This window comes from Stegostoma tigrinum, chromosome 9 (assembly GCF_030684315.1).
Source record: "Stegostoma tigrinum isolate sSteTig4 chromosome 9, sSteTig4.hap1, whole genome shotgun sequence".
Classification (NCBI taxonomy): Eukaryota; Metazoa; Chordata; class Chondrichthyes; order Orectolobiformes; family Stegostomatidae; genus Stegostoma; species Stegostoma tigrinum.
The window spans coordinates 80,176,550-80,204,397 of NC_081362.1; the positions used below are offsets into that span (position 1 = coordinate 80,176,550).

Sequence of the window (27,848 nt, forward strand, 5' to 3'; positions counted from 1 at the left end):
CCTCCAGAATACTGTTTGACTATGTTCCATGTTTCTTTCAACATAACAAAAACCCTAATCATTGCCTTCACAATCTCAATGATCTCCTCACTGTTCTTCTATATCTTCTCTTCATAAATTTCATTTTAGCGCTTTGCAGCTCATATCCATATCCAATGTACGTCATCCTTGTGTTACAATCCTGGGCAAGTCTCTAAATTATTTTATGATCTAGTTAGTTTTTGATTTTGAGTAGCCAAAATTAGAAATCACTGAAAATAAAACAAGATACCACAAATGAAAGGAAATAAACTGTTCCAACCACAAATCAACAAGGCAAAAAGCCAATACCATGTTAGAATATGAAATAAACATGAATTAATTGAAACATTGATGTTGAATACGCCACCAATTCTACATTAAGTGGTAGATGACTACAACTAGAATGGATTCCATTAATTTCTTCAGTATCTCTCCCAGATGTAAGTCACAAAACCTCTTTAGAGTTTGTCTTCTTCACAATGGATTTCAGCTTTTACCTTTGGAGCATCTGGTCTGATTCCCTCAATAGGTGCCTGGAGGCCTTTCTGCTTCCTTGGCCTGCAAATAATCAGGTAACAGGAATCAAACTTAGAATGCCTAAATAATTGCTTACCCTCTTCTCCTGAGAGCGCAGCCTACAGGATTCACAAGGGAGCATCCTAGCATCTAACATCTAATCACTGGCATGATCCCAAATTCCTAGCTGCTCAGAGCAGAACCCAATTCCTCACAGCCTTTCCTTTGCCCATGCCAGTTTCATGGTTCAGTAGACAACTGTTCTTCAGCTTTGCCATGCCAACACTGCTTCCCCATGGGCTTCTCTGACCCTGATCTTTCCAAAAGCACAAAGATCACAACGTTTTGCTGTTTCATCCTCTCTGGATAGGTTGCTGGTCATTATGCCCACACTGCTGTGTGACATACTAATATCCCCCAGAAGGGTTCCATTCCTGTCCTGAAGCAGCATCTAACCTGTTGAAGCTTGATACATTCAGTATTTCAAATGTTACAAGATTCAGTTAACCAAAAGTCACTCCTACAATTGCATAATTGCAATGGTTCACATCTAAAACAGTGAAAATCTAAAATATAGATTCCCTCACACCTGTCTTTGTGAAGTGTTGAGAAAAACCTTTCCAAATTGAATTCAAAATCCTAGACTTTAAATACCTTCATTAACCATCCTATTTCCAGATTTATCCTTGCTTAATCATTCTGCACTTATCACTCCACTGCTTGATTCCTGTTTTATTTGCTATTGAAGTAGAAGCTATTATTTCAGATACCATGCCTTGATTTTTGAAATTATCTCCCAATAACATTTTGTCTAGCTATTTCAAATGCTCCAACTTAAGCTTCTTCTGACCTCTAGTCTTCTGTTGTTCCTCCTTTCATTCCTTACCTACAAATTATGTGGGGAATTATATAGATTAAATGAATATTTAAGTTTTAAGATCTTCAGTGTTATAAATCTACATGTAGCATTAATTAATGTATTTCTACCTGAACTCTTCTGAATTTCAACAGAGAAAGGGACAGTTCTGCTGCTAAACAAACTGTCAATCACAGTTTGCAAATTCTGGAAACCGACAGCAGATCACTAAGCATTTGAATAGAGAATAAAATGTCAATGATTTAATTAAAAGTTAAAGCTGGCATTTTGTGACATGCTCTGCTAGACTTGCTTTTGCATGTTTACAAATGTTTATTTTCAGATGTTTTGTCCACAAGGTTGTTGAAGAAGTGTGAAGTTGATGAATTTCCAAAAGCTTTTGGGAGTGTCTAAACAACAAGATAAACTGTACATCTTACTAACTTATGAGATTTAAGGACTTTAACTGCTCCACCACTGACGGTCATACTTTCAATCAGCTAGACCAAAAGCTCTGAAATGCCCTCACTATAACTTTCCATCTTGCTTTGTGTCTTTAAGATAATCCTTAAAACCTAACTTTTGGTCATTGAACTTACTATCTCTTCAGGCGGACTGAAGATGGATAGAGGAGAAGATAGGTGGAGAGGAGAGTATGGGTGGGGAGGTAGGGAGGAGATAGGTCAGACTGGGGAGGGCGGACAGGTCAAGGGGGCGGGATGAGGTTAGTAGGTAGGAAATGGAGGTGTGGCTTGAGGTGGGAGGAGGGGATAGGTGAGAGGAAGAACAGGTTACTATCTCTAGCTCAGTGTCACACTACGTTTGACAATACTCCTGTGAAACACCCAAGAACATTTTATTATGTTAAAGTCACTAAATAAATAAAAGATGTTGGTGTTTGAGAAGTAAATAGGAAAGGCTCAGAATGATGAATTAAACATCAAATCAGATGCAGGGAAATAAAAGTTGTGTTAAGAGAAAAAGAAACAGGGAAATAACAAAAAAATCTATTTTGACCTTTTCAAAATATCAGAAATGTTTGTGATCTGAAAGAACAACATTCCACATTTATCATTGGTTACTTTCTTTCCAAGATTGATTGGCAATCATTCGCAATTGTATTGTTAAAAGTAGCTGCATCTAATTACATGACCTTAATCAGCAATTAATGTGCAAATGCTGCAACTAAATGAATATTGCATGAAGGTTAAATGAAGCTATAGTGGAACTTTGCATTATGGACAATAAACTTGTGGTGATTCATAGAACATAGAACATAGAACATAGAACAGTACAGCACAGAACAGGCCCTTCAGCCCACAATGTTGTGCCGACCATTGATCCTCATGGATGCACCCTCAAATTTCTGTGACCATATGCATGTCCAGCAGTCTCTTAAATGACCCCAATGACCTTGCTTCCACAACTGCTGCTGGCAACGCATTCCATGCTCTCACAACTCTCTGCGTAAAGAACCTGCCTCTGACATCCCCTCTATACTTTCCACCAACCAGCTTAAAACTATGACCCCTCGTGCTAGCCATTTCTGCCCTGGGAAATAGTCTCTGGCTATCGACTCTATCTATGCCTCTCATTATCTTGTATACCTCAATTAGGTCCCCTCTCCTCCTCCTTTTCTCCAATGAAAAGAGACCGAGCTCAGTCAACCTCTCTTCATAAGATAAGCCCTCCAGTCCAGGCAGCATCCTGGTAAACCTCCTCTGAACCCTCTCCAAAGCATCCACATCTTTCCTATAATAGGGCGCCCAGAACTGGACGCAGTATTCCAAGTGCGGTCTAACCAAAGTTTTATAGAGCTGCAACAAGATCTCACGACTCTTAAACTCAATCCCCCTGTTAATGAAAGCCAAAACACCATATGCTTTCTTAACAACCCTGTCCACTTGGGTGGCCATTTTAAGGGATCTATGTATCTGCACACCAAGATCCCTCTGTTCCTCCACGCTGCCAAGAATCCTATCCTTAATCCTGTACTCAGCTTTCAAATTCGACCTTCCAAAATGCATCACCTCGCATTTATCCAGGTTGAACTCCATCTGCCACCTCTCAGCCCATCTCTGCATCCTGTCAATGTCCCGCTGCAGCCTACAACAGCCCTCTACACTGTCAACGACACCTCCGACCTTTGTGTCGTCTGCAAACTTGCTGACCCATCCTTCAATTCCCTCGTCCAAGTCATTAATAAAAATTACAAACAGTAGAGGCCCAAGGACAGAGCCCTGTGGAACCCCACTCACCACTGACTTCCAGGCAGAATATTTTCCTTCTACTACCACACGCTGTCTTCTGTTGGCCAGCCAATTCTGTATCCAAGCAGCTAAGTTCCCCTGTATCCCATTCCTCCTGACCTTCTGAATGAGCCTTCCATGGGGAACCTTATCAAATGCCTTACTGAAGTCCATATACACCACATCCACAGCTCGACCCTCATCAACCTTACTAGTCACATCCTCAAAAAACTCGATAAGGTTTGTAAGGCATGACCTACCCCTCACAAAGCCGTGTTGACTGTATTTGATCAAGCCATGCTCTTCCAGATGGTCATAAATCTTATCCCTCAGAATCCTTTCTAACACCTTGCAGACGACAGACGTGAGACTTACCGGTCTATAATTGCCGGGGATTTCCCTATTTCCTTTCTTGAAGAGAGGAATTACATTTGCCTCTCTCCAGTCCTCAGGTACGACTCCAGTGGAGAGCGAGGATGCAAAGATCTTCGCAAGTGGCGAAGCAATTGCATTTCTCGCTTCCCAAAGCAGCCGAGGACAAATCTGATCCGGGCCTGGCGACTTGTCAATCTTAATGTTTGACATAGTTGACACGTTTCTGTGCCTTGCTACAAAATGTTGGCTGATCTATGCTCCAGTAACCCATGTGTTCGTTCTGACACCATAATTTTTCTGCAAAATGCAGCCATTGTTTTAGATTCAGACCCATCACAGGACTCCACTCATACGAGTTTAGAAGAACGAGAGGTGATTTGATTGAGGCATTTAGGATTCTTAAGGGGCTTGACAAATTAAATGTTGAAAGAGACAATGGGAACTGTAGATGCTGGAGAATCCCAGATAGCAAAGTGTGGGGCTGGATGAACACAGCAGGCCAAGTAGCATCTGAGGAGCACAAAAGGTGACGTTTCGGGCCTAGACCCTTCATCAGAAAAGGGGGATGGGGGGAGGATTCTGAAATAAATAGGGAGAGAGTGGGAGGCGGACTGAAGATGGATAGAGGAGAAGATAGGTGGAGAGGAGAGTATGGGTGGGGAGGTAGGGAGGAGATAGGTCAGACTGGGGAGGGCGGACAGGTCAAGGGGGCGGGATGAGGTTAGTAGGTAGGAAATGGAGGTGTGGCTTGAGGTGGGAGGAGGGGATAGGTGAGAGGAAGAACAGGTTAGGCAGGCGGGGACGGGCTGGGCTGGTTTTGGGATGCAGTGGGGGGGAGGGGAGATTTTGAAGCTGGTGAAATCCACATTGATACCATTAGGCAAAGAAAGTGTGAAGCTGGATGAACACAGCAGGCCAAGCAGCATCTCAGGAGCACAAAAGCTGACGTTTCGGGCCTAGACCCTTCATCAGAGAGGGGGATGGGGAGAGGGTTCTGGAATAAATAGGGAGAGAGGGGGAGGTGGACCGAAGATGGAGAGAAAAGAAGATAGGTGGAGAGGAGAGTATAGGTCGGGAGGGGATAGGTGAGTCCAGGGAGGACTGACAGGTCAATGAGGTGGGATGAGGTTAGTAGGTTGGAAATGGAGGTGCAGCTTGAGGTGGGAGGAGGGGATAGGTGAGAGGAAGAACAGATTAGGGAGGGGGGGACAAGCTGGGCTGGTTTTGGGATGCAGTGGGGGGAGGGGATGAGCTGGGCTGGTTGTGTGGTGCAGTGGGGGGAGGGGACGAACTGGGCTGGTTTTGGGATGTGGTGGGGGAAGGGGAGATTTTGAAGCTGGTGAAGTCCACATTGATGCCTTTGGGCTGCAGGGTTCCCAAGCGGAATATGAGTTGCTGTTCCTGCAACCTTCGGGTGGCATCACTGTGCCACTGCAGGAGGCCCATGATGGACATGTTGTCGAAGGAATGGGAGGGGGAGTTAAAATGGTTTGTGACTGGGAGGTGCAGTTGTTTATTGCAAACCGAACGGAGGAGTTCTGCAAAGCCGCCCCCAAGCCTCTGCTTGGTTTCCCCAATGTAGAGGGAGCCACACGGGGTACGATGGATACAGTATGCCACATTGGCAGATGTGCAGGTGAACATCTGCTTAATATGGAAAGTCATCTTGGGGCCTGGGATGGGGGTGAGGGAGGTGTGGGAGCAAGTGTAGCACTTTCTGCAATTGCAGGGGAAGGTGCCGGGTGTGGTGGGGTTGGAGGGGAGTGTGGAACGGACAAGGGAGTCATGGAGAGAGTGGTCTCTCTGGAAGGCAGACAAGGGTGGGGATGGAAAAATGTCTTGGGTGGTGGGGTTGGATTGTAGATGGCGGAAGTGTCGGAGGATGATGCATTGTATCCGGAGGTTGGTGGGTGGTATGTGAGAATGAGGGGATCCTCTTAGGGCGGTTGTGGCGGGGGCGGGATGTGATGCGGGAGACGCGGTCAAGGGCGATCTCGACCACTGCGGGGGGGGAAGTTGCGGCCCTTGAAGAATGTGGACATCTGGGATGTGTGGGAGTGGAGTGCCTCATCGCGGGAGCAGATGCGGAGGAATTGGGAATAGGGGATGGAATTTTTGCAGGAGGGTGGGTGGTAGGAGGTGTATTCTAGGTAGCTGTGGGAGTCGGTGGGCTTGAAATTGACCAAACAGGTAGATGAGAGTAAACCGGTTGATGTGGTGTATATGGATCTCAGCAAGGCGTTCAATAAGGTTCCCCACAATAGGCTATTGTACAAAATGCGGAGGAATGGAATTGAGGGAGATATAGCAGTTTGGATCGGAAATTGGCTTGCTGAAAGAAGACAGAGGGTGGTAGTTGATGGGAAATGTTCATCCTGGAGTCCAGTTACTAGTGGTGTACCGCAAGGCTCGGTGTTGGGTCCACTGCTGTTTGTCATTTTTATCAATGACCTGGATGAGGGCGTAGAAGGATGGGTTAGTAAATTTGCAGACGACACTAAGGTCGGTGGAGTTGTGGATAGTGACGAAGGATGCTGTAGGTTGCAGAGAGACATAGATAAGCTGCAGAGCTGGGCTGAGAGGTGGCAAATGGAGTTGAATGCGGACAAGTGTGAGGTGATGCACTTTGGTAGGAGTAACCAGAAGGCAAAGTACAGGGCTAATGGTAAGATTCTTAGTAGTGTAGATGAGCAGAGAGATCTCGGTGTCCATGTACACAGATCCTTGAAAGTTGCCACCCAGGTTGACAGGGCTGTTAAGAAGGCATACAGTGTTTTAGCTTTTATTAATAGAGGGATCGAGTTCCGGAACCAAGAGGTTATGGTGAAGCTGTACAAAACTCTGGTGCGGCCGCAGTTGGAGTATTGTGTACAGTTCTGGTCACCGCATTATAAGAAGGATGTGGAAGCTTTGGAAGGGGTGCAGTGGAGATTTACTAGGATGTTGCCTGGTATGGAGGGAAGGTCTTACGAGGAAAGGCCGAGGGACTTGAGGCTGTTTTCGTTAGAGAGAAGTAGGTTGAGAGGTGACTTAATTGAAACATATAAAATAATCAGAGGGTTAGATAGGGTGGATAGGGAGATCCTTTTTCCTAGGATGGTGACGGTGAGCACGAGGGGGCACCGTTTTAAATTGAGGGGTGAAAGATATAGGACAGATGTCAGAGGTGGTTTCTTTACTCAGAGTAGTAAGGGAATGGAACGCTTTGCCTGCAATGGTAGTAGATTCGCCAACTTTAGGTACATTTAAGTGGTCGTTGGATAAGCATATGGACGTACATGGAATAGTGTAGGTTAGATGGGCTTGAGATCTGTATGGCAGGTCGGCACAACATCGAGGGCCGAAGGGCCTGTACTGTGCTGTAATGTTCTATGTTCTATCAGTTTCTAGCTGGTTACCCGAGATGGAGACTGACAGGTCCAGGAAGGTGAGTGATGTGAATGGTGAGCTGCAGATGCAGATAGCCACACAGAAGTATCATGTTGTGGCAATAATAGAGGCTTGGTACAAGAAAAAAGCGAGGATTGAGAACTAAATATTTCTGGATACAAAGAGTTCAGGCAATATAGGGGAAGACAAGGAGCAAAGTAATTAGGAGAAAGCTGCAGCTTCAGAAAAAATACATTTAGGAGGGATTAGGAACAGATCTATTTCGTTGGAATTAAGAAAAAATGGAGGTACTGTTTACACTAGTGGGAAATATATAGAGGTGCTAATTTGTAAGAAAATTAACGAGGTGAAAGAATTAAAAAGGTTAACAATTAAATTCCCACATTATCGTTCTATTCTCTGGGACAAAATAAATCATCAGATGTAATATTTCAAATTGAAAAATTGGTTAAAAAGGTATACAAAGAAAATATATATAAAAGGCTTTATAAGTAGCTTTCAAAATAATTTATGATCAACCTTCCTAAGACAATGGCTCAGGCTCAACTAGTGTATTGCTTTCATTTTAAGAAGGGTGTGTAAGTTCCAGCAAGGGTGCAGAATAGATTTGAGAATACCTTCAGGAATGAAAGACTTCCATTTTGAAAACTGTTTGCAGAAACTGTGGTTGTTCACCCTCGAGAAAGTTGAGAGGAGATTTGGTAGAGGTGCTTAAAACTATGAATTGCCAGGGCAGAGTAGATAGAAGTATTCCCATTGCTGGAAAAATCGAAAACCAGAGTTCATAGATTTAAGAGATAGTAAGAACTGTAGATGCTGGAGTCAGAGATAACAGTGTGGAGCTGGAGGAACACAGGAGGCCAGGTGGCATCAGAAGAACAGGAAGAGTTCCAACCCGAAACGTTAACTTTCCTGCTCCTCTAATGTTGCCTGGCCTTCATAGATTTAAGGCTATTGGCAACAGAGCTAATGGCTGCAGTTAATGCAAGTGTTGAGAAGCTAGAATGCACAATCCAGGATGTTGGATTTCAAGAGGGATTTGGAAGCATTTGGACAGAAAAGAAACTGAAGGGTTACAGGCAAAAGACAGTGGGAATGTAATCTGCATTTGTAGAGCTGGCATTGACAGCCTTCGCTGCTATATGCATTCTCTAATTCCAACACTTTTTGACAATATATCAAACTTGCCTCACAGTTGGCAACAAGTGACTATGTACACTATCTTTTGCTTGGTTTCACCATGGCTTCTTTGGGATAAAGATAAGTCCACAATGGCAATGAAAATTTGCAGTTAACACAAGTCTCCCACTCTGAGCTCTCTACTCATGGCCTCATGCAAAGTTCCTCAATGCAAACATGAGGATCAGCACCTCATATTTCAATTAGGCATTGGAAATCAACAAATTTCAACAATGAGTTCAACAACTTCAGATTGTAACTTGTGCTTTTTTTCAGACAATATAATGACATAATGGTTCAGCTTGTAGCATTTCAGCATTCGGTTCTTCAATGCCCCACTACCAGCATTTTTGCCTTGAATCATCTTTCTTCTATCACTTAATCACTCTGTCTGGTCACAGAAGGCTTACTATTTCCAGTTGGACATTTCACTTGAGTATCAACAGATGACCTCCCACCTCCAACTACCTCATCCTTTCAAATAGCTTTTTAACCTACTTATGACATTTTTATAAATAATAGATGTGTGCAGATCAAATTTAATGAAGTGAAGCATGAAACAATGTATTTTGGCAAAAAGAACAAAGGAGAAGTCACATGAATTGAAGGACACCTCCGAAGATAGTAAAGGGATCTGGGACATATGCCCACAACTTGTGGGAAACAGATCAAGGAAGTAGTTAATAAAGCACTCCATCCTTAGCTTTAAAACTTGGATGGAATGAACAAAAGTGAGAAATTTATCATGAAGCACTATAAAATGTGATTGAACTTCATCTGGAATATTATGTACAAGTCTCAGCACCATCTTTTTTTTAGAAAAGTTGCAAAGGCATTGAAGGTGTGGATAAAGCAGAATGAGAATGGCAGCAGGAAACGTGCTTTGTTTACATGGAAAATTGAGAAGCTTAAGAGTTTCTTTTTAAGAATAGAAATTAAGAGTTGACTGATGTGTTCACAATCATTAAGGGTCCGAGCAGAAATCGGGAATGAACTGTTCTATTTGGCAGAAAAGTTGAGGACTAAAGGTCACTGATTTAAGGTACTGGCAACGATAAAGCAAAGGTGACAGGACGAAAAATGCTTCTATGCAGCGAATGGTTAGGATTTGAGCCGCACGTGAAGAGGGTAGTGACACAGTTTTATTTGTGGTTTTCAGAACAGAATCGAATCTGAGGAGATTAAAAAATGCAGGATTATAGGGCGACTGTTTGGAACAAGCGAAGAAACAATGGGTTGATCGTTCCGGTTCTGTACGATAATCACTGATTCTAGTAATGCTCACTTAAATATTTTCCAAAGCCCACGCGTTTACTATAGGATTGCTCCAGAAGATTAATATTTCATCTTATATTTTCAATTTAAACTTCAGGAAAACTCAAGGGTTTGAACCCACCAACCAAGCACTTGCCTTTTATTCTGTTAATTAAAAATCTCTAAACTGTTCCAGTTCTGATCACGTCACCGACCCGAAAACTGCAGTATTTTCTCCAAGAATGCTACTCTAATCAGCTGAACAGTCTTCAAATGTAGATGCAATATTTTATCTTTACTCTGAGAAATTACAACATCACGCACCATACCTACTGCGGGCCCCTCGGGCTTGGGGAGGGGCACGCGCTGACACTTAACCGTCGTACTTGCTCGAGCGCTGTGACACCACATTGCCCGTCACTAAGATGGCGGCGGTGACCTCAAACACAGGAGCTCTGCGTCTATCTGCTAGCACGGGATTTCGTCCATTCAATCTCGCGAGGTTTGCTACCATCACCCACCCCCAAAGTGTGTCGACCTACGGTCAAGGGAAGCCGATCGCCCTAAGTGGATGGTTTCGCCAGCAGCGCAATGGACGGACGTTGAAGGGATCGAGAGGGCCTGACACTTGGGACGATGATGATCGCTCGAGTTGCCCGCGTTTGTTGCAAAGATTTTGGGAAAAAGGTAAGGACATAGCTCCCCGCCAGCCCTGCCCTTGATTCCAACCCCAACGTGCCTGCGGTATCTTAATGATTGCTGATTTATTTTAAATGACATTTTTGCATTAGTTGAAATGAACGAACCAGATTCCACCCGGTGAGAGGCGATTTTGTTTTTACTGGGACGACTTCTCAATTTACCCTGGATAATAAAATGTGAGGCTGGATGAACACAGCAGGCCAAGCAGCATCTCAGGAGCACAAAAGCTGACGTTTCGGGCCTAGACCCTTCATCAGAGAGGGGGATGGGGGGAGGGAACTGGAATAAATAGGGAGAGAGGGGGAGGGGGACCGAAGATGGAGAGTAAAGAAGATAGGTGGAGAGAGTGTGGGTGGGGAGGTAGGGAGGGGACAGGTCAAGGAGGTGGGATGAGGTTAGTAGGTAGCTGGGGGTGCGGCTTGGGGTGGGAGGAAGGGATGGGTGAGAGGAAGAACCGGTTAGGGAGGCAGAGACAGTTTTGACTGGTTTTGGGATGCAGTGGGGGGGGTGGGGAGAGCTGGGCTGGTTGTGTGGTGCAGTGGGGGGAGGGGACGAACTGGGCTGGTTTAGGGATGCAGTAGGGGAAGGGGAGATTTTGAAACTGGTGAAGTCCACATTGATACCATATGGCTGCAGGGTTCCCAGGCGGAATATGAGTTGCTGTTCCTGCAACCTTCGGGTGGCATCATTGTGGCAGTGCAGGAGGCCCATGATGGACATGTCATCAAGAGAATGGGAGGGGGAGTGGAAATGGTTTGCGACTGGGAGGTGCAGTTGTTTGTTGCGAACTGAGCGGAGGTGTTCTGCAAAGCGGTCCCCAAGCCTCCGCTTGGTTTCCCCAATGTAGAGGAAGCCGCACCGGGTACAGTGGATGCAGTATACCACATTGGCAGATATGCAGGTGAACCTCTGCTTAATGTGGAATGGCAAACCATTTCCACTCCCAACTGCACCTCCCAGTCGCAAACCATTTCCACTCCCCCTCCCATTCTCTTGATGACATGTCCATCATGGGCCTCCTGCACTGCCACAATGATGCCACCCGAAGGTTGCAGGAACAGCAACTCATATTCCGCCTGGGAACCCTGCAGCCATATGGTATCAATGTGGACTTCACCAGTTTCAAAATCTCCCCTTCCCCTACTGCATCCCTAAACCAGCCCAGTTCGTCCCCTCCCCCCACTGCACCACACAACCAGCCCAGCTCTCCCCCCCCCCCCCCCCCACTGCATCCCAAAACCAGTCCAACCTGTCTCTGCCTCCCTAACCGGTTCTTCCTCTCACCCATCCCTTCCTCCCACCCCAAGCCGCACCCCCATCTACCTACTAACCTCATCCCACCTCCTTGACCTGTCCGTCTTCCCTGGACTGTCCTATCCCCTCCCTACCTCCCCACCTACACTCTCTCCACCTATCTTCTTTACTCTCCATCTTCGGTCCGCCTCCCCCTCTCTCCCTATTTATTCCAGTTCCCTCTCCCCATCCCCCTCTCTGATGAAGGTTCTAGGCCCGAAACGTCAGCTTTTGTGCTCCTGAGATGCTGCTTGGCCTGCTGTGTTCATCCAGCCTCACATTTTATTATCTTGGAATCCTGCAGTTCCCATTATCTCACATTTTATTATCTTGGATTCTCCAGCATCTGCAGTTCCCATTATCTCTGATTCTTCTCAATTTACCCTCTCCGGTTGCATGATGTGCACAGCGGCCTATTGAAATGCCAGCCATTCAGTCCGTAGACACACATACATCGATGTAAAAAATATTTAGAACTATGAAACATATCAGTGCAATTGCGGATGTAGTTTCAGAATAAAGGGGCGTCAATTTAAGCTTGAGATGAGGAGAATTTCTTCTCTCAGACGATGGAGAGTCTTTGGAACCCCTTGCCACAGAGTGTCGTGGGGGCAGAGTCCTTTTGTACATTTAAGGCTGAGAGATTCTTTCATTAGGAGAATCAAGGGTTACTGGGAAAGGGCAGGAAAATAGATGGGAAGAATGTTGGATCAGCCATGATTCTATTGAATGGGAGAGCAGGCTCAGACCTGACGACCGAATTGTGTTCCTGTTTCTTAGGGACACCTATTGACTTTTTCTGTAAATGATCCTTGCTCTTGTCTGACATCATGAATGAATGAGATTGTCCATTTTGTAGTTCATGATGCCACAGCAGCAATACTTATGCAAAAAGGCCTTTATTTGTAAAATGTAATCATTCAAATTAATTTGGTTCATCCTAAAGTGTTTTTAAAGTCTTTTAACAGTAGATTGGTAAGGCAATCTACTTTCTCGTTCCTGTTACCTAATCCTTTAAAATGAACAGTGACTATGAATGATATTCCCCTATTTTTCATCTTCCTTAAGTGTCATTTTTTTCTGCCACATATTTAATGGATGAAATGTTTCTGTTACCAAGTAAGTTATCTTTTATTCCTACAACTAGTGTGTATTGAAAAGCTAGTCTCAGTGTTTATGAACTCTGCATTTTAAGTAACGTAGTATTGCCCTGAACAACATCAATTTCCACAAGTACTGTATATTGATACTTTGCTCTACCTCACTGCCATCTTTAACTGAATCTAAATTGTCATTTCCTGTTCGATATCTAATGCTGGATGAGCAGAAATTTCCTTTGTCCAAATATCTATTAGATAAAAGCCATTGTCTTCATCACTTGCCACAAATGTTGACAAAGACAAATTCTAATAATAGTATTCTGATGTGTCTTGTTACATTTTGCCATGTTAAAGGTGCTATATAAATGTAAAATCTGTAGGTCCACTGTAATCTGCAATGCATACATTTCCCAAACACCTTTGGAAACAACCTTTCCCTCCTGAAATGTTCATTTCACCACGCAGTAGTACTGATTTGAAAAGTTTTGAGTTATATTAATGGTATCTAGTTTCAACATTAATTCCTATTATTCTTAATTTAAAATAACGTGATTTTTGATTATGCTAAACATAGACATATTTTAAAAATACATTTGTTTCTTTACATTTCTTCAGTTTTTTTCTGTTTGGTTCCTATTTTGTGTTCAGTTTCCTCACAAAAACTGGTTTGTTATCTCTGTATTATCTTATCTCTGTATCTTTCTTTTACATATTTTCTGTCTTTCAACTAAAATAGGTCATGTACTTTTATAAAGAATTCTATATGACTTCGTGGTTCTTTCTGATAAATATGATAATCTCATGTTTTATTAGTTTTATGCATGCTTATGAAGTATAACAATTGAGAAATGCATCTAAAAATTACTGAAATTACAGTTGCTTTGTTTCAGCTTTTCTCTGTTCTTTATCTGAGGAAAAAAAAACAAAATATTTTTAATCAAATGTACATTCCAGAGCCGAGTGGGACAATATTTTGTGTGCTACTTTCTTTTCTTTTTGAAATAGTTTGCCTCAACTCTATCTGGAAGCTTTGAATTGCCATCAAATCTCCAAGCAAACTTCATTGACACAGAAAAAAATGGTATGCTATTCAGTATTATTTTGTTCAAAGAAGGGCTGCACCCTGGCTCAGTGGTTAGCACTGTTGCCTCGTAGCACCAGAGACCCAGGTTTGATTCCAGCGTTGAGTGACTGTGTAGAGTTTGTACATTCTGTCTCTGCGTGGGTTTCGTCTAGGTTCTCCTGTTTCCTCCCACAGTACAGAGATGTGCAGGGAAGGTGGATTAGCCATGGGACAGGCAAGGTTACGGGTATAGATTAGGAGGGTGTGTCTAGGTAGGATGCTCTTCAGTGTTAGTGAGGACTCGATGGCCTGACTGGCCTGCTTCCACACTGTCGGGTTCTATGATTCTAAGTATTTAACCACAAGAGAAAACACACAGTTGAATTCTGAAGAAGGGTCATGTGACCCAAATATTAATTCTGTTTTCTGTCTACAGATGCTGCCAAACCTGCTGAGTTCTTCGAGCAATTTCTGTTTGTGTTTAAGCACAAGACCCTGTCTAACCTTCAGTTTCTAAGCAAAGACCCTAACATCAGTTTTTGCTTTCATTCAATTGGCAAGGAGAAGATTGAAAGCATGTAATGGAATGGCATTGCATCTGTCTATTCTGCTAGTTTGATATAGTACATTATTGCATTGTCACACTGCCTCCATTGTAGTAATCCTCTGCTAAAGAAATTAGACAGTATTTTGCATCATCATGTTGTTAATAGCCTGTAGATTTGATCAATTATCCTTGGGTAATGACATTTCTTGCTGGTAATAACAGTTATGGCATCTCAAAATTATATTTTTCTGTCTGTAATTTAACTTTAACTCTTGTTTTCGTTTAAGTAGGAAGGTGTAAATACAGCAATTATCTATAGCTTACAATTTATGAAGGAAAAATAAGACATACTGAGAGCAAAAGGTGAGGGAGAAATTATTTTAATTATTAATCATAAAGTGACCAATAAAGTTGGCTCCTTGAAGAGGTGAACTAACCAAAACTAGGAGCCTGCATTTAATTTTAGGGAATTCTGATTTTAGTAGTCAGTTATCAGTTGCAGCCAGAGTTTAAATGCTGTAACAAGCTTTGTTTACTTAGATGTATTATGTTCAATGCCAGGTATGGTATTTTTTACATTTACATTTTAATAGACGGTAGGCAATGGAATCTTTTCAAAGCATTGTTTTAACTGTCACCATTGTATTCATGGATGAGTAAAATTAATTCATTATTTGACTATGGCAGCATTCACAATCTGGTTAACATATTTCAGGTCCACCACCACCAATTGAGTCTGGATTGCCTGTTTTCCGAAAGTGTGAAATAGCAGTTCCTATGCATCTGAAGCCCAGACAGGCCTGGCTAGAGTCTCTGCGAAGCTATACTGATGACAAGCTAGGCATCGTTGATTTACACCCTGATGTTTTTGCAGTACCTCCAAGGTAATGTATTCTGATCTCTCTCTCCCTGCACCTTGTCTGCGGCTGTAACACTGTATTCGACAGTCTGTTCTGTGAGCCTGATGCACTTTGTATCTTACAATCTGCCAGTGTAAGCACACAAAACAATGTGTTTCACTGTATCTCAGTACATGTGACAACAAGAAATCAACCAATCACTTCATTTAGAGATTACAACAGAACTGAAATATTATGTAATTTGGTTATTTAAAATTGTCTTCCTGTTGTTCCACTACCTTTCTTCACTTCATGTGGGAAAATATTAATTGTGATTGTATCAGTTTGGCTCAGTGTAACCAGTTTCTTTCTCTATGATATTTGGCTATGCACAAAATTATATAAATAAATGTAAAAACAGTGAATACATCAGTGTACTGAAATATGGTCATTCTAAACAGTTAGAATGTTGGAAGTAAATTTGATCACCTTTGTCATAATTAAACGGACTAAACTAGAGGAAACACACAAACTTATAAACAACACCCTCACTGGAATAAAATTTACCAGAGAGGAGGAGAAGAACAAACAGCTCCCATTCCTGGACATCATGGTAGAGCGCAAGACAGATGGGGAGCTCTAAATGAAAATAGACAGAAAAGCCACACACATGGACCAGGTACCGAACTTCAACAGCAACCATCCCAACACACACAAATGAAGTGACGTGCGAACACTATTTAATTGGGCAACGACACACTGCAGCAACACAGAACTACGCCAAGAGGAAGAAGAATACCTCTTCCAGGTTTTCAAGGATAGTGGATATCCAAAAAACTTGGTCAAAAGATACCTACAAGAACTGCATCAGAAAGATACCACATATCCCGACGGACTCATCACACTACCCTATATGAGGAACACGTTGGAACTAACCAGAAGACTCTTACGACTGCTGGGCATCAGAGTGGCACACAAGCCCACATCAACCCTACGACAACTGCTCACCTGAACCAAAGACCCACCCCCCGCCATGGACAGGACCAGTGTCATCTTTAGATCCCCTGCAGAGACTGAGAAACACTACATTGGACAAACAGGAAGGAAACTAACAACAAGAGTACATGAACACCAACTGGTTACAAAAATACACAACCAGTGCACACTCATCTCAATCCATATGGATAAGGAGAACCACCAATGTGACTGGGACAACGCCAAAATCCTGGGACAACCTAAGCAGAGACAGACACGGGAATTCTAGAAGCCTGGCACTCCACGAAGAAAGCCAATAAATGCATAGAACTCAACCCCATATACATTCCACCACGAAGGAAAACTGAAGTGAGGCAATCCAGCTCAACGGACACCAGACTTTAAACACCAGCTGGGAAAACACATCAATGCTTCATCGGAGGCTGCATTGATGATGTTACCCAGCATGGTAACGAAACATCTGCGGAACAACACACCAACTCGGCGAGCCCACCAACCTCAACAATAAACTTAATCGTAACATATTGCCCTATGCTCATAAATTAGTCCTTTCTTGTACATACCAACTTTTAAAAAATTTGCTCATGATATTTGGGCAGTACTGGCTGAGCTGGCATTTTATTGCTTGTCCCTGGTTGCCCTTGAGAAGTTGGTGGATAGGTGTTTTCTTGAACTGCTGTAGTCCACGTGCTGGAGATAGATGCTGGTTGGGAAGGAATTCCATAATTTTGCCCCACTGTGAAGGATGGTGTCAGGATGGTGATTGGGTTGGAGGGTATTTGTAGGTGGTCGTGTACCCATGTAACTGCTGCCCTTGTTCTTCTACATGATAATGGTTGCTTGTTTGGAAGGTACTGTCTTAGGAGCTTTAGTGAATTTCTGCAGCGCACCTTTGGAGATAACTCATACTGCTGCTACCTAGCATTGGTGGTGAAGGAAGTGGATGTTTGTGGATGTGGTGCTAATCAGTGGGTTGCTTTCTACCAGATGGTGTCAGACCTCTTGAGGAGTAGTTGAAGCTGCACTCACCTGGTAAAATTTGGTGCATTCCATCACAGTACTCATCTGTGCTACTGTGACTTAACCAAATTTGGAAACTGGCAATAAGGATTTGCTGCTTTGTTAAATAACTTCCGATTGCTTGGTGTGAACATTGTGCTTAAAAGGGAAAAAGCTTAGACAAATTTAAAGATCAAAAGACTTTGGAGTGTAGGTTCGTAGTTTCTTGAAAGTGGAGGCCCAGGTAGACAGGATAGTGAAGAAGGCACAAAAACCGAAGTTGCTGGAAAAGCTCAGCAGGTCTGGAAGCATCAGTGGAGAAAAAAATCAGAGTTAACGTTTCGGGTCCTTTTCTGAGGTAGGTCACTGGACCTGAAACATTTACTCTGATTTTTATCACCACAGATACTGCCAGACCTCCTGTGCTTTTCCAGCAACTTCTGTTTTTGTTCTTCATTTACAGCAATCGCAGTTCTTTCAGTTTTTATATAGTGAAGAAGGCACTGTTTTTATTGGTCAGTGCATTGACTATGGGAGTTGGAAGGTCATATTGTGGCTGTACAGGACATTGGTTAGGCCACTTTTGGAATACTGCAGGCAATTTGGGTCTCCTCCTGGAAGGATGTTGTGAAACCTGATAGAGTTCAGAAAAGATTTACGACGATGTTACCAGGTTTGGAGAGTTTGAGCTATGCAGAGAGGCTGAATATGCTGGGGCTATTTCTCCTGGAGCATGAGATGCTGAGGGGTGAATTTATTGAAGTTTATAAAATCATGAAGGACGTGGATAGGATGAGTAGAGAAGGTCTTTTCCCTGGCGTGGGGAAGACTAAAACTAGAGGGCATAGGTTTAAGATGAGGGGGAAAGATTTAAACGAAATCCAAGGGGCAGTGTTTTCACGCAGAGGGTGGTATGTGACTGGAACAAGCTGCTAGTGGAAGTGGTGGAGGCTGGTACAACTATCTGGGTCCGTATATGAATAGGAAGGGCTTAGTGTCCAATTTTGGGCCCTACACCTCAGGAAGGACATTCTGGCCCTGGAGCGTGTCCAGCGGAAATTCACATGGATGATCCCTGGAATGGCAGGTTTAACGTATGATGAATGGCTAAGGATCCTGGGATTGTATTCATTAGAGTTTAGAAGGTTGAGGGGAGATCTAATAGAAACTTACAAGATAATGTATGGCTTAGAAACGGTGGACGCTGGGAAGTTGTTTCCGTTAGGCAGGGAGACTAGGACCCGTGGGCACAGCCTTAGAATTAGAGGGGGTCAATTTAAAACGTAAATTAGGAGACATTTCTTCAGCCAGAGAGTGGTGGGCTTGTGGAATTCATTGCCACGGAGTGCAGTGGAGGTCGGGATGTTAGATGCCTTCAAGGCAGCATCGACAAATTCTTGATCTTACAAGGAATCAAAGGCTACGGGGAGAGTGCAGGGAAGTGGAGTTGAAATGCCCATCATCCATGACTTAAATGGTGGAGTGGACTCGATGGGCCGAATGGCCTTACTTCCACTCCTATGTCTTATGGTCTTATGGACCAAGTGCTGGCAAATGGGACTAGATTTATTTCAGATAGCTGGTCAGTATGGACAATTTGGATTGAAGCATCTGCTCATAAAAGAAAAGGGCAGAGATTGTGATTGGGGAGTGTATAATATCAGCCTTGTTGATAAATACTTTTTATCTTGTTGCCTTTTCTTTTTCAGCTTCCACCCTGTTGAAAAGAGAGACTCAGAGCATTCTTATATGAGAAACTGATACTGTACCTCTCCATTTACTTTCTATGTAGCCAACTGTGAAATCACACTGCCGCCAACTTATAACACAGCTCTTTGACTTGAATATTGTATGGTTTATCTCATGCTTCGTCTTATCAATATTTTACTATACATGCAGCAATTCAGAATATGCCACAGAAGAAATCAAAAGACCATACTCAACTAGTTTCCACTTTTATGAAGCGTGCATGCGTCGCAACCTTAAAGGGACCATAGAGTGGAAAACACCATGTGCAGCAGAAACAAATGAAATAGAATGTTACTAGCAAGACAAGCATTTATTCTTCATCTCTAGTTGTCCTTGGTGATGATAGTGTATCTCCTTGAACAACAGTGACGTTACATGTTTCTGTTCTGATGATGTGTGACTTGAGAATGTGCAAAATGGTGCTGTATTATTGCATCTGTAGCTGTTATCTATCTTGGTGGTGTAAGTTGAAACTTTGGGAGGTGCCCTGAGAGAAATTGTCATAAATCTTTGAAGTGCAACTTATATGAATCAATGTAGGCATTGTAGTGGAAGGTGTGATGCTCTGGACTAGGTGGTGATGTGCCAGTCAAGCAGCCTGTTTTGCCCTCTGCATCAAAAATGAACCTAGATTTAATTGCAGTTGTTAGCAGCATTAAAAAGTAGTGCATTCAAGGTTATTTCATAAAGAAAGTTTTGCATTTATCAACATTACCACTGTTATTTGACATAATGTTGATCAATAGGCTTTACTAATGGGAGCATGGAGAAAGTTGTACTGAACTTACATGAAACACTACTTTGGCCTCACTGGAGTATTCCAATTCTGGGTTCTGCACTTCAGGAATGTTGTGATGCTTTTGGAGAGTACAGGAGAGGCTTTTAAGAATGGTTCCAGGGAGGACTTTCAGTTATGAAGACCAACTGGACAAATTTAGACTGTTTAAATGAAGAGAAGGCTGAAAGGAGATCTCATTGAAGTATTCAAAATCATTAGAGGTTTGGCCAAAGTAAATATGCTCCCACTCAAAGGATTCAGAAAGGAGGGCATCGGTTTAAGTAATAGTAAAAGAAGCAAAATTGAAATGAGATAAAATGTTTTCATGCATCATGTTGTTATATTGTTGCTTGACAATATGGTGGAAGCAAGTTCATGGGAGGCACTCAAAAAGGAATTAGATGATATTTGGAAAGGAATGGTGTACAGGATAATGGGGAGAAGACAGGGGAATGTAACTAGCTCAGATGTCCATTTTAAAAGCCAGCACAGACACAATGGACCAAATGGGCTCCTCCTTTACCGTAATTATTGATTTTAAATATAATGTGTATAGTTACTATTTCAGAAAATAAATGCCACTGATTAACTCTCTTTTATTTTATAACAGAATTGATATTCTACATGAAGTTGCAATTTGGCAGAAAAACTTCAAAAGAATAGTAAGTATTGCTTATTTTATACTTGAGAATGCAAGCTATTCAGATCACAAATATTTTCATTCTGAAGACCATGTTCTAGGAACAGGTGTAGCCCATTTCAGCCCTTCGGCTTGTCAGCTATTTAAATAAATCAAGGTTTATCTGCATTTTAATGTAATTAACTGTTTTGCTTCACGTCCATGGATACCGTTATTTTAAAAAAATGTTTTAAAGTTTAAAATGTTTTTAAGTTTCCATTGACCTACAATCTACAGTCTTTGAGGTGCTGGTGGTGATGGTAGAGTATTTTCACTACCTGAAGGGAACTGATTCTTTGTTTCTATCCAATCTGTACGATTGTATAATTCTAAGAACTTGGGTTCTAAACTCAGGAGAATGCAAGCTAGGTTTAAGCAAACTATCCTCATAATTTAACAAGTTGATCAGGACTGTTAAAAATACAGATAGAAAATCCATTTTAAATTTGTAGAGCTATGCCAAGGTGAAGTCTCGAGCTGAAGTGCGAGGTGGAGGTAGGAAGCCGTGGCAACAGAAGGGAAGTGGCAGGGCACGCCATGGCAGCATCCGGTCACCAATATGGAGGGGAGGTAATCATCTGTTGATTAAAGCATTTTTATTTATTTAAGTAATTCTGTTAATTAAACATTTTCATGCTGTCTTTGGAGGTGTAATTCTGCTGTTTCTCTATTTCTATTTCTGTTGTAAACATGTATAAAGTAAGCATTTTTTTCATTCTGTATAATAAGCAGTGTAAAACTTTCTCGTCTGCCTACCCTCCACTTGTTGTTCATACACTCAATTTGTATTCCAGAAGTCAGGCCAGGACAATATAGAATTTGGACTGGCTGACCACATTCATAATGTTTTGCAGTAGATGCATTTGTTTAAACATTTCCAATATCTTGTGCCCTTTTAATTGAATAACGTGCTGCAACATCTAATATATTGTTAAAGGAACTGTTTTTATTGATTAGGGAAAGCCTAGTTCTGAAACGTGTGTTCATACACTGTTCTCAAAAGTTGGGATAATCATTTTTGTTATACTTGGGGAACATGAGAGCAATGCTCATGGAACATATATACATTAAAATTAGTGCTTCTTACAACACATTAAGGATATTTGTAGTTCAACAGAAAATGTAAACAATCATTGTCGTATGGAATAGCAATGGGGAAAGATTTCAACTTTTAACTATTTATAGTGAAATAATCTATGGAAGCCAGTTCAGAAAGAGAACACTCAGCGTATAAACTAGACAGATTTGGATATTAAAAAAAGTTAAGTGTCAAATAAATTGTTTGACAGGTGGTGTTGCCCATGGTCCTCGAGGGCCAACTAGTTATTACTACATGTTGCCTATGAAAGTGCGTGTCATGGGACTGAAAGTGGCTCTCACTGTGAAGTTTGCGCAGGTAAGGACTAGCCTATTGTTTCCAAGTCATTTGTGAACTTTTTATCTGCTTTATTTCACTCTTCACTGAACCTCAGGCTTTTTTTCTAGTTGTGACGACTAGGTGGCTCACCTACCCAAACTAATGTCTTTTATTTAAAGCAAAAAAAAACGTGCTGGAAATCTGAAAAAAAACGAGATGCTGGGATTGCGCAAAGTTCAGGTGGCATTTGCGGAGAAAAATACAGTTAATGTTTTAGTCCTGCTGAACAGTTACCTTCAGCAACCTGAAACATTAACTCTCTTTCTCCACAGATATTCATCTGGCTGAGGATTTCCAGCATTTTCTGATTTTATTTCAATGTTATTCATAATTGCCAGCTGTACAAAACTTGAAAGCTTTCTTCTAATTGCTGAGGTTTTTGGGTTAATTAAGAAGGCAGCATAATTCAGAGATTTAGAACCTAAATTGCTTTCAAGTAGACGTTGTAATGTGAATAGAGCACAGTATGCATAGAAATACCTGTACAGTAGTGTGGTCATGGTGCTTGTATTTCTTTTGACCATCAATGTTTTGCAGTTGTGTAAAGAAAAAATAATTTATAACAAAAAATAATCTTAGCCCCCATTGCCATGTTATTAAAACAAAGAACTGGGGATGGTGGAAATTGGAAACAAAAACAAAAGTGCTGAAGAAACTCAGCTGGGTCTGGCAGCATCTGTAGAGAGAAAAACAGAGTTAACATTGAGTCCAGTGACCCTTAACATTGAGACCAGTGACCCTTTTCTCAGAACTCCTTGTGTAGGCATTCATGCTCCATTTGAGTGTTTTCAGTCTAAATCTCCCTCTATGGTGACCTACATTTTCACATCACTTGAGTAGTATACTTATTTGTATCATCTTTTGATGCCTTCTTTTAGGATTACCTTCACATTGTTGATTCCCTCGAGATGCCCAACCCAGATCCTCAATTCCTTCTTGACTTGGCACGGTATCGACACTGGGGAAATTCTGTTCTTATTGTAGATGTGTAAGTATTTGTTCTGTGCTACAATTTTAAAATGTTCTATAAACACAGGGTTATTGTTTGGGGGAAAAAAAAGTACAAGCTATTCAATCCACTGTGAAAGAAAGAAAGAATTTAAATGCAATATTGCAGTTGCTGGCTTTGCATTTAAAAATGATCTGAATCAGATTAATTTATTGTGAAATTATGGGAATTTTATCTAGCTTCAGCGTCATTCTGGGCACATTAGTTCAGGTTAGTTGCAAAATCATCACACATGTTTGAACTCAAGAAAATTTAAAACAGTTTTCCAAATCAGTATTTTCAGTACCAGTTAAAATGCATTTTATTTGAATCATATTATTGAGTGAATACTGTGTAGTGATGCACTTGTTGAGTTACCATAAGGATTCAGCTCCAATTCTACCCATGATGAATAGTGAAATGGGGTTCAATCAATCTACTTATTTAGTAGTCAAGAACCATCAAGTAGGTTGCGAGATTAAACACCAAACAGGTACATGAACCTTTCAACAGAATTTTTGAATTCAGGCATTAGTTATATATTCGTACGTATTCATTAGGCGTAAGTTAGCTTTCGAGAAAACATTACTTTTCTGGAAGTGTCAACTAATGCCAAAAAGTTTAAATTACCTAGTACGAATGCTGTGAATATTTACATTTGTGAAATTGATTTATTTACTGTTTACTTCTGTAGAAATGAAGACATGCCAGAAAATATTTTAGCAGCAACAAAACATTCTAAAACCATGACAGTAATGCCTGTTATAGGTAAGATATTTTTCTTTTGCATTTCTTATTTAGCTTAAATTAAGAAAATATCAGAAGTCAAATATGTATCAAATAACTTCAAATTCATTTGCCACAGTGGTGTAACCTTCAAAGTGCAATTTACCTACTGAGCTCCTGGATTAATGTAATTCCAAGCCCTAGTACACAGTCTATTTAACAAAACCCAAGATGCTGCAGGTTTAATAACTCTTCAGCAGAAGCATAATTAATTTATATAGTCCTGGATTAAGGAGAGGAGAAAATATTATCAGGCAGGGGCTGTCATTCTCAAACATTGGCCACTGACTCCTTATTAGAAGGTTTCTGTAGAATTTGGATGTAGGCGAGATAGAGCTGGACTATGATGTTTCCTTCCAGGTTCCCTCAATGACCATTCATCATTTTTAAATCAGAGAATTGTGTGTGAATGGAACCCCTCAATATGTACAATGTGAATTGTTTCAGAGGGTGGGAAACAAAAACTAATTTCACACAGCAAATGTAATCAATTAACAACCACCCTCACCATCTTATTTCTTAAAGTAGATTGCAACTGTCAGTACATTTAATATTAGATGTACCTGTCACTCTAGAAATAATTATTTATTAGAGTAAGGAATACATTTTCACCTTGTAGTAAATCTGTCTGAGGTCAGCCAGGTGACACTGAATTCCCTGATTGGGGCTGTTAATCTGTTCCAATTAGGGAGTCCTGGCTGACAGATAAGAACATGACTTTGACATTCTGTTCACTCTGAGGGAGCTGGATCAGTGAAAAGGACTCTTCGAGTGAATAAAGGGTGACTTGATGATGGGACACTGACCTCCTTTGGAGCTATTTCAGTGGTGACAACAAAAAGCACAGTCCTGAAGAAACTCACTCGCAACAGTTGTCTTTGAGTTGGTGTAAGCATTTCTGAGATCATGCCGTTATTTGGAATGCTTAATGCATTCAATTCTGCCAAAGACTGGGCCCAGTGTGAAACAATGTGTCATTTTTTTCCTCGGGCAGATGAAAAACGAGTATTTCTTCTGACAGCTTGTGGACCCACAGTTTTTAGGAGCCTAACTTTCCATGAGGCACCAGATACAAAAACCTTTCAGGAGTTCAGATTTAGCTAGGAATATTATGACCCCAGCTTCCTCTAATGCAGAAACAGTACTGGTTTTACTGGGCAATTTGAGAAACATGGGAATCCATATTGGGGAATATTGACTAGGTTAAGATGACCAGCAGAGGCACCTGACTTCAGTTTATTGCTTAATGAGATGCTGAGAGACCATTCGGTATGTGGGATTAATGATGTAACTATGCAAAAGTGCCAATTAGCTGAAACCCAATTCGACTTCAAACAGGCAGTACAACTGGCTTTATCACTGGAAAATCTGGCAAGTGAGGCATATGAAGTTACAGGGTATTCCGATGGAAGTGGACACCCTCGCCAGTCCAACTGAGCTCAAGGAACACCACTTGAGTGAAAACAATTACACAGCGTCACGCAGGACATATCAGCCCACAGAAAAACCGCAAAACAAGGCAAATCTCAGCTAAACAGATCAAATTTACTTCCAGATCTGAGCCAGCAAGTCATTGTAGTTGCTGCTGGTATGTGGACCTGAGACAACAAGGAAAGTCTCATTAGGCCCAAATGGAGTAAGAGAACTCATAGGCTGGTATCCAGGAGAATGTCTACCTGCACCTGGTCTGGAACAGTTAAATTGCTTAGCAACATCCAATCCAGAACCAGACAAAATAAACGACTGGTGAAATGGTCACCTGGTTCTAATGGAGGTCGATACCAGCACAGCAGACTTTAGCAAAATTCACTCGGACTACAACCCTTAAGTTTGCAGAAGGCCTTGGCTAGACTGAAAACTTATACCAGTTTCTTTTTACGATTAAGGTACAGTCTTAATTCCAGTCTCTTATGAGAAGCAGCTGGCTCTGTTACCACCAGTTGTTCTAAAAGGCTTGAGCCCAAGCCTGATGGGGCAAAATTGGTTGAGAAACATCCAGCTAGATTGGCTGAACATCTTTAGATTAGAAAATGTCTGCCTGAGTGAATTAAATACCTGGAAGATTTTCAGGTAAGTCTAGGGACTATTCAAAGAAACCAAGCGTGGTTGCTGTAAATCAGGAACAAAAACAGAAGTTGCTGGAAAAGTTCAGCAGGTCTGGCAGCATCAGTGAAGAAAAAATCAGAGTTAACGTTCCAGGTCCACTGACCCTTAGTGAGGGTGAATTCCATAATTCTGAAAGGTGTGCCCAGTCCCATTTCTTTATGGGCAAAAATATAGGCAGCAATCAGAAGGCTGGAAAGTGAAGCAGTCTTCAAGCTAGTGCAGTTTGTGGAATGTGCAGCACTGATTGTACCGTTTGTGAAGCCTGACAGATCAGTTCACCTTTGTGGGGATCTTAAACAAATGGTAAATCACTTTTTGCAGTTGGATAAATACACGATCCCTCACATTAGAGGTTTTATATAGAAAGCTAGCAGGAGAGCTGTTCTTTAAGCCGGACATGAGCCGTGCATACTCGCAATTGCAGTTAAATGAAGATTCCCAGAAGTTTGCCACAGTTAATACCAGTAAGGGTTTGTACCAATATTCAAGCGTGCCATTTGGGGTATTGTCAGCCTGTGCAATTTTTCAACAGATGACGGAGAACATTTTACAAGGTGTACCTCAGGTCGCCATTTATCTAGATATGCTAATAACAGGGAAGACCAGAGAATTTGGACATAGTTCTTAAGACATTTTTCCCAGGCAGGCATATGCCTCAGAAGGGGAAAAATCTGCGTTCCATGCACCCCAAATGACCTACCTAGGCAGGGTCAACACATCAGGTTACACCTGTTGGAAAATTAAGTGAAGACGATCAAATGTGCTCTAGTTCCCACATCTCTACTGGAGCTTAGGTCTTTCCTTGGGCTGGTGAATTATTTAGTATACATAAACTGGCCTCCATCCTGGCACAGAGATAGTAGGAACTACCGATGCTGGAGAATTTGAGATAACACGGTGTGAAGCTGGATGAACACAGCAGGTCAAACAGCATCAAAGAAGCAAGAAAGTTGACGTTTCGGGTCGAGACCCTTCTTCAGAAAAATGTTTCGTTTTTATTTAGAAACTGCGGTTAATCTGGTAACTAAATTTGAACATAGTGAAATTGGACAACAAATGAAATACATTTCTATAGTAGCAGTAGACTAAAGAAATAAAAACTGTTAAGTTCTTTTATCGGACCAATTCATTTATTCAAATTGTAGCCAAGTCATACAGATATATTCTTAATCCTTGAATTACATTTGGCGCCTGCAATCCTGCTATCAAATAGCTTTTCAAGGCTTGCATGCAAATAAGGATTCCTCGGAAAGAATCATGTATAGTGACTACAGCTCAGGGATTGTGGCAGAATTTGTTGGGATGAATGACAGCTGTACAAGGTCTGTAATAGAAGATTAAAAACTATCATAAACACAATTGAAGCAGTGTTGAGGATTGATGGAAAGCTGCTTCCATATTAGTTGGATTTTACTGGGCGTTCTGAAATTCTGCTCTATTGTGTTTTCCAGGCCTGAATGTTCACAGTATGCTGAAATACGACACCTTGGTTCTTACACTGGATGCAGTCAATTTTCTTGAGAAGAAACTGCTATGGCACAATACCAGATTCTCACCCCTCTATCCATTCAAACTACCTTACAAAGACTTCCCTTAAGAATTTATGCAGTAAACAAGTTTATAAAAAAAGGACTTTTATTTTTATGAAACAATAAAATCTATGACTTCATCGCACAATTCATGCTGTTAGTCAATTACAAAAGAACGTGATTTATATAAACAGTTAAACTGGCTATAAAGGGCAGAAAAACTTCTGTGGAATGGTTCCAGTTGCTAGTTCATGTCTAATTTGCCATCGCAATGCAGATCGTTTCTTCTCTGTTGGTATAATGTAGTCATTTGGAACATAGCTGTGCTGAGATTTCTACAGTGGGGTGAATTCAGAGAAAGTAGTTATTCTATTGATAAGTCTCAAGCTACTTCCAAACTTAAGCATTTTAGCAACCAAATTCACATCAACTCCATC

At 41.6% G+C, this 27,848-nt stretch overlaps 2 protein-coding genes and 1 long non-coding RNA gene across 5 annotated transcripts in view; 1 reads left to right on the forward strand and 2 right to left on the reverse strand.

The window, feature by feature from the left end:
* Window positions 1-307: 307 nt before the first annotated feature.
* LOC132210017 (uncharacterized) lies at window positions 308-10,314 on the reverse strand. The gene is made up of 2 exons (XR_009446172.1): window positions 10,165-10,314; window positions 308-579 (listed from the first exon to the last, which is right to left on the reverse strand). It is a non-coding gene; the product is annotated as an uncharacterized LOC132210017 (long non-coding RNA).
* Window positions 10,251-27,559, forward strand: mrpl4 (mitochondrial ribosomal protein L4). Of its 2 annotated transcripts, XM_059648676.1 has the most exons (9): window positions 10,363-10,527; window positions 13,941-14,016; window positions 15,261-15,429; window positions 20,517-20,568; window positions 21,038-21,155; window positions 21,875-21,981; window positions 22,881-22,990; window positions 23,685-23,758; window positions 27,334-27,559. In XM_059648676.1, exons 1-9 carry the CDS (start codon window positions 10,477-10,479, stop codon window positions 27,477-27,479), a joined length of 903 nt encoding a protein of 300 aa, XP_059504659.1. In that variant the 5' UTR covers window positions 10,363-10,476; the 3' UTR covers window positions 27,480-27,559. The 2 variants fall into 2 exon arrangements, with proteins under 2 accessions (XP_059504658.1, XP_059504659.1); XM_059648675.1 differs by lacking the exon at window positions 13,941-14,016 and having other exon boundaries at window positions 10,251-10,527.
* Window positions 26,991-27,848, reverse strand: part of hyls1 (HYLS1 centriolar and ciliogenesis associated) — a 30,612-nt gene continuing 29,754 nt past the window's right edge. For both annotated transcript variants that reach the window (XM_048535827.2, XM_048535829.2), the window contains exon 12: window positions 26,991-27,746. In XM_048535827.2, coding sequence (XP_048391784.1) covers window positions 27,615-27,746 — 132 coding nt within the window. In that variant the 3' untranslated portion in view covers window positions 26,991-27,614. The remainder of the gene's footprint in view (window positions 27,747-27,848) is intronic.

Excerpts from the sequence above, each read along its gene's own strand:
- mrpl4 (XM_059648675.1), top strand. The coding sequence starts at position 10,266 with ATGGCGGCGGTGACCTCAAACACAGGAGCTCTGCGTCTATCTGCTAGC. Across the intron at positions 15,430-20,516 it reads GTTTTTGCAGTACCTCCAAG|AATTGATATTCTACATGAAG; the intron begins GTAATGTATTCT and ends ATTTTATAACAG. Across the intron at positions 22,991-23,684 it reads TCTGTTCTTATTGTAGATGT|AAATGAAGACATGCCAGAAA; the intron begins GTAAGTATTTGT and ends TTACTTCTGTAG.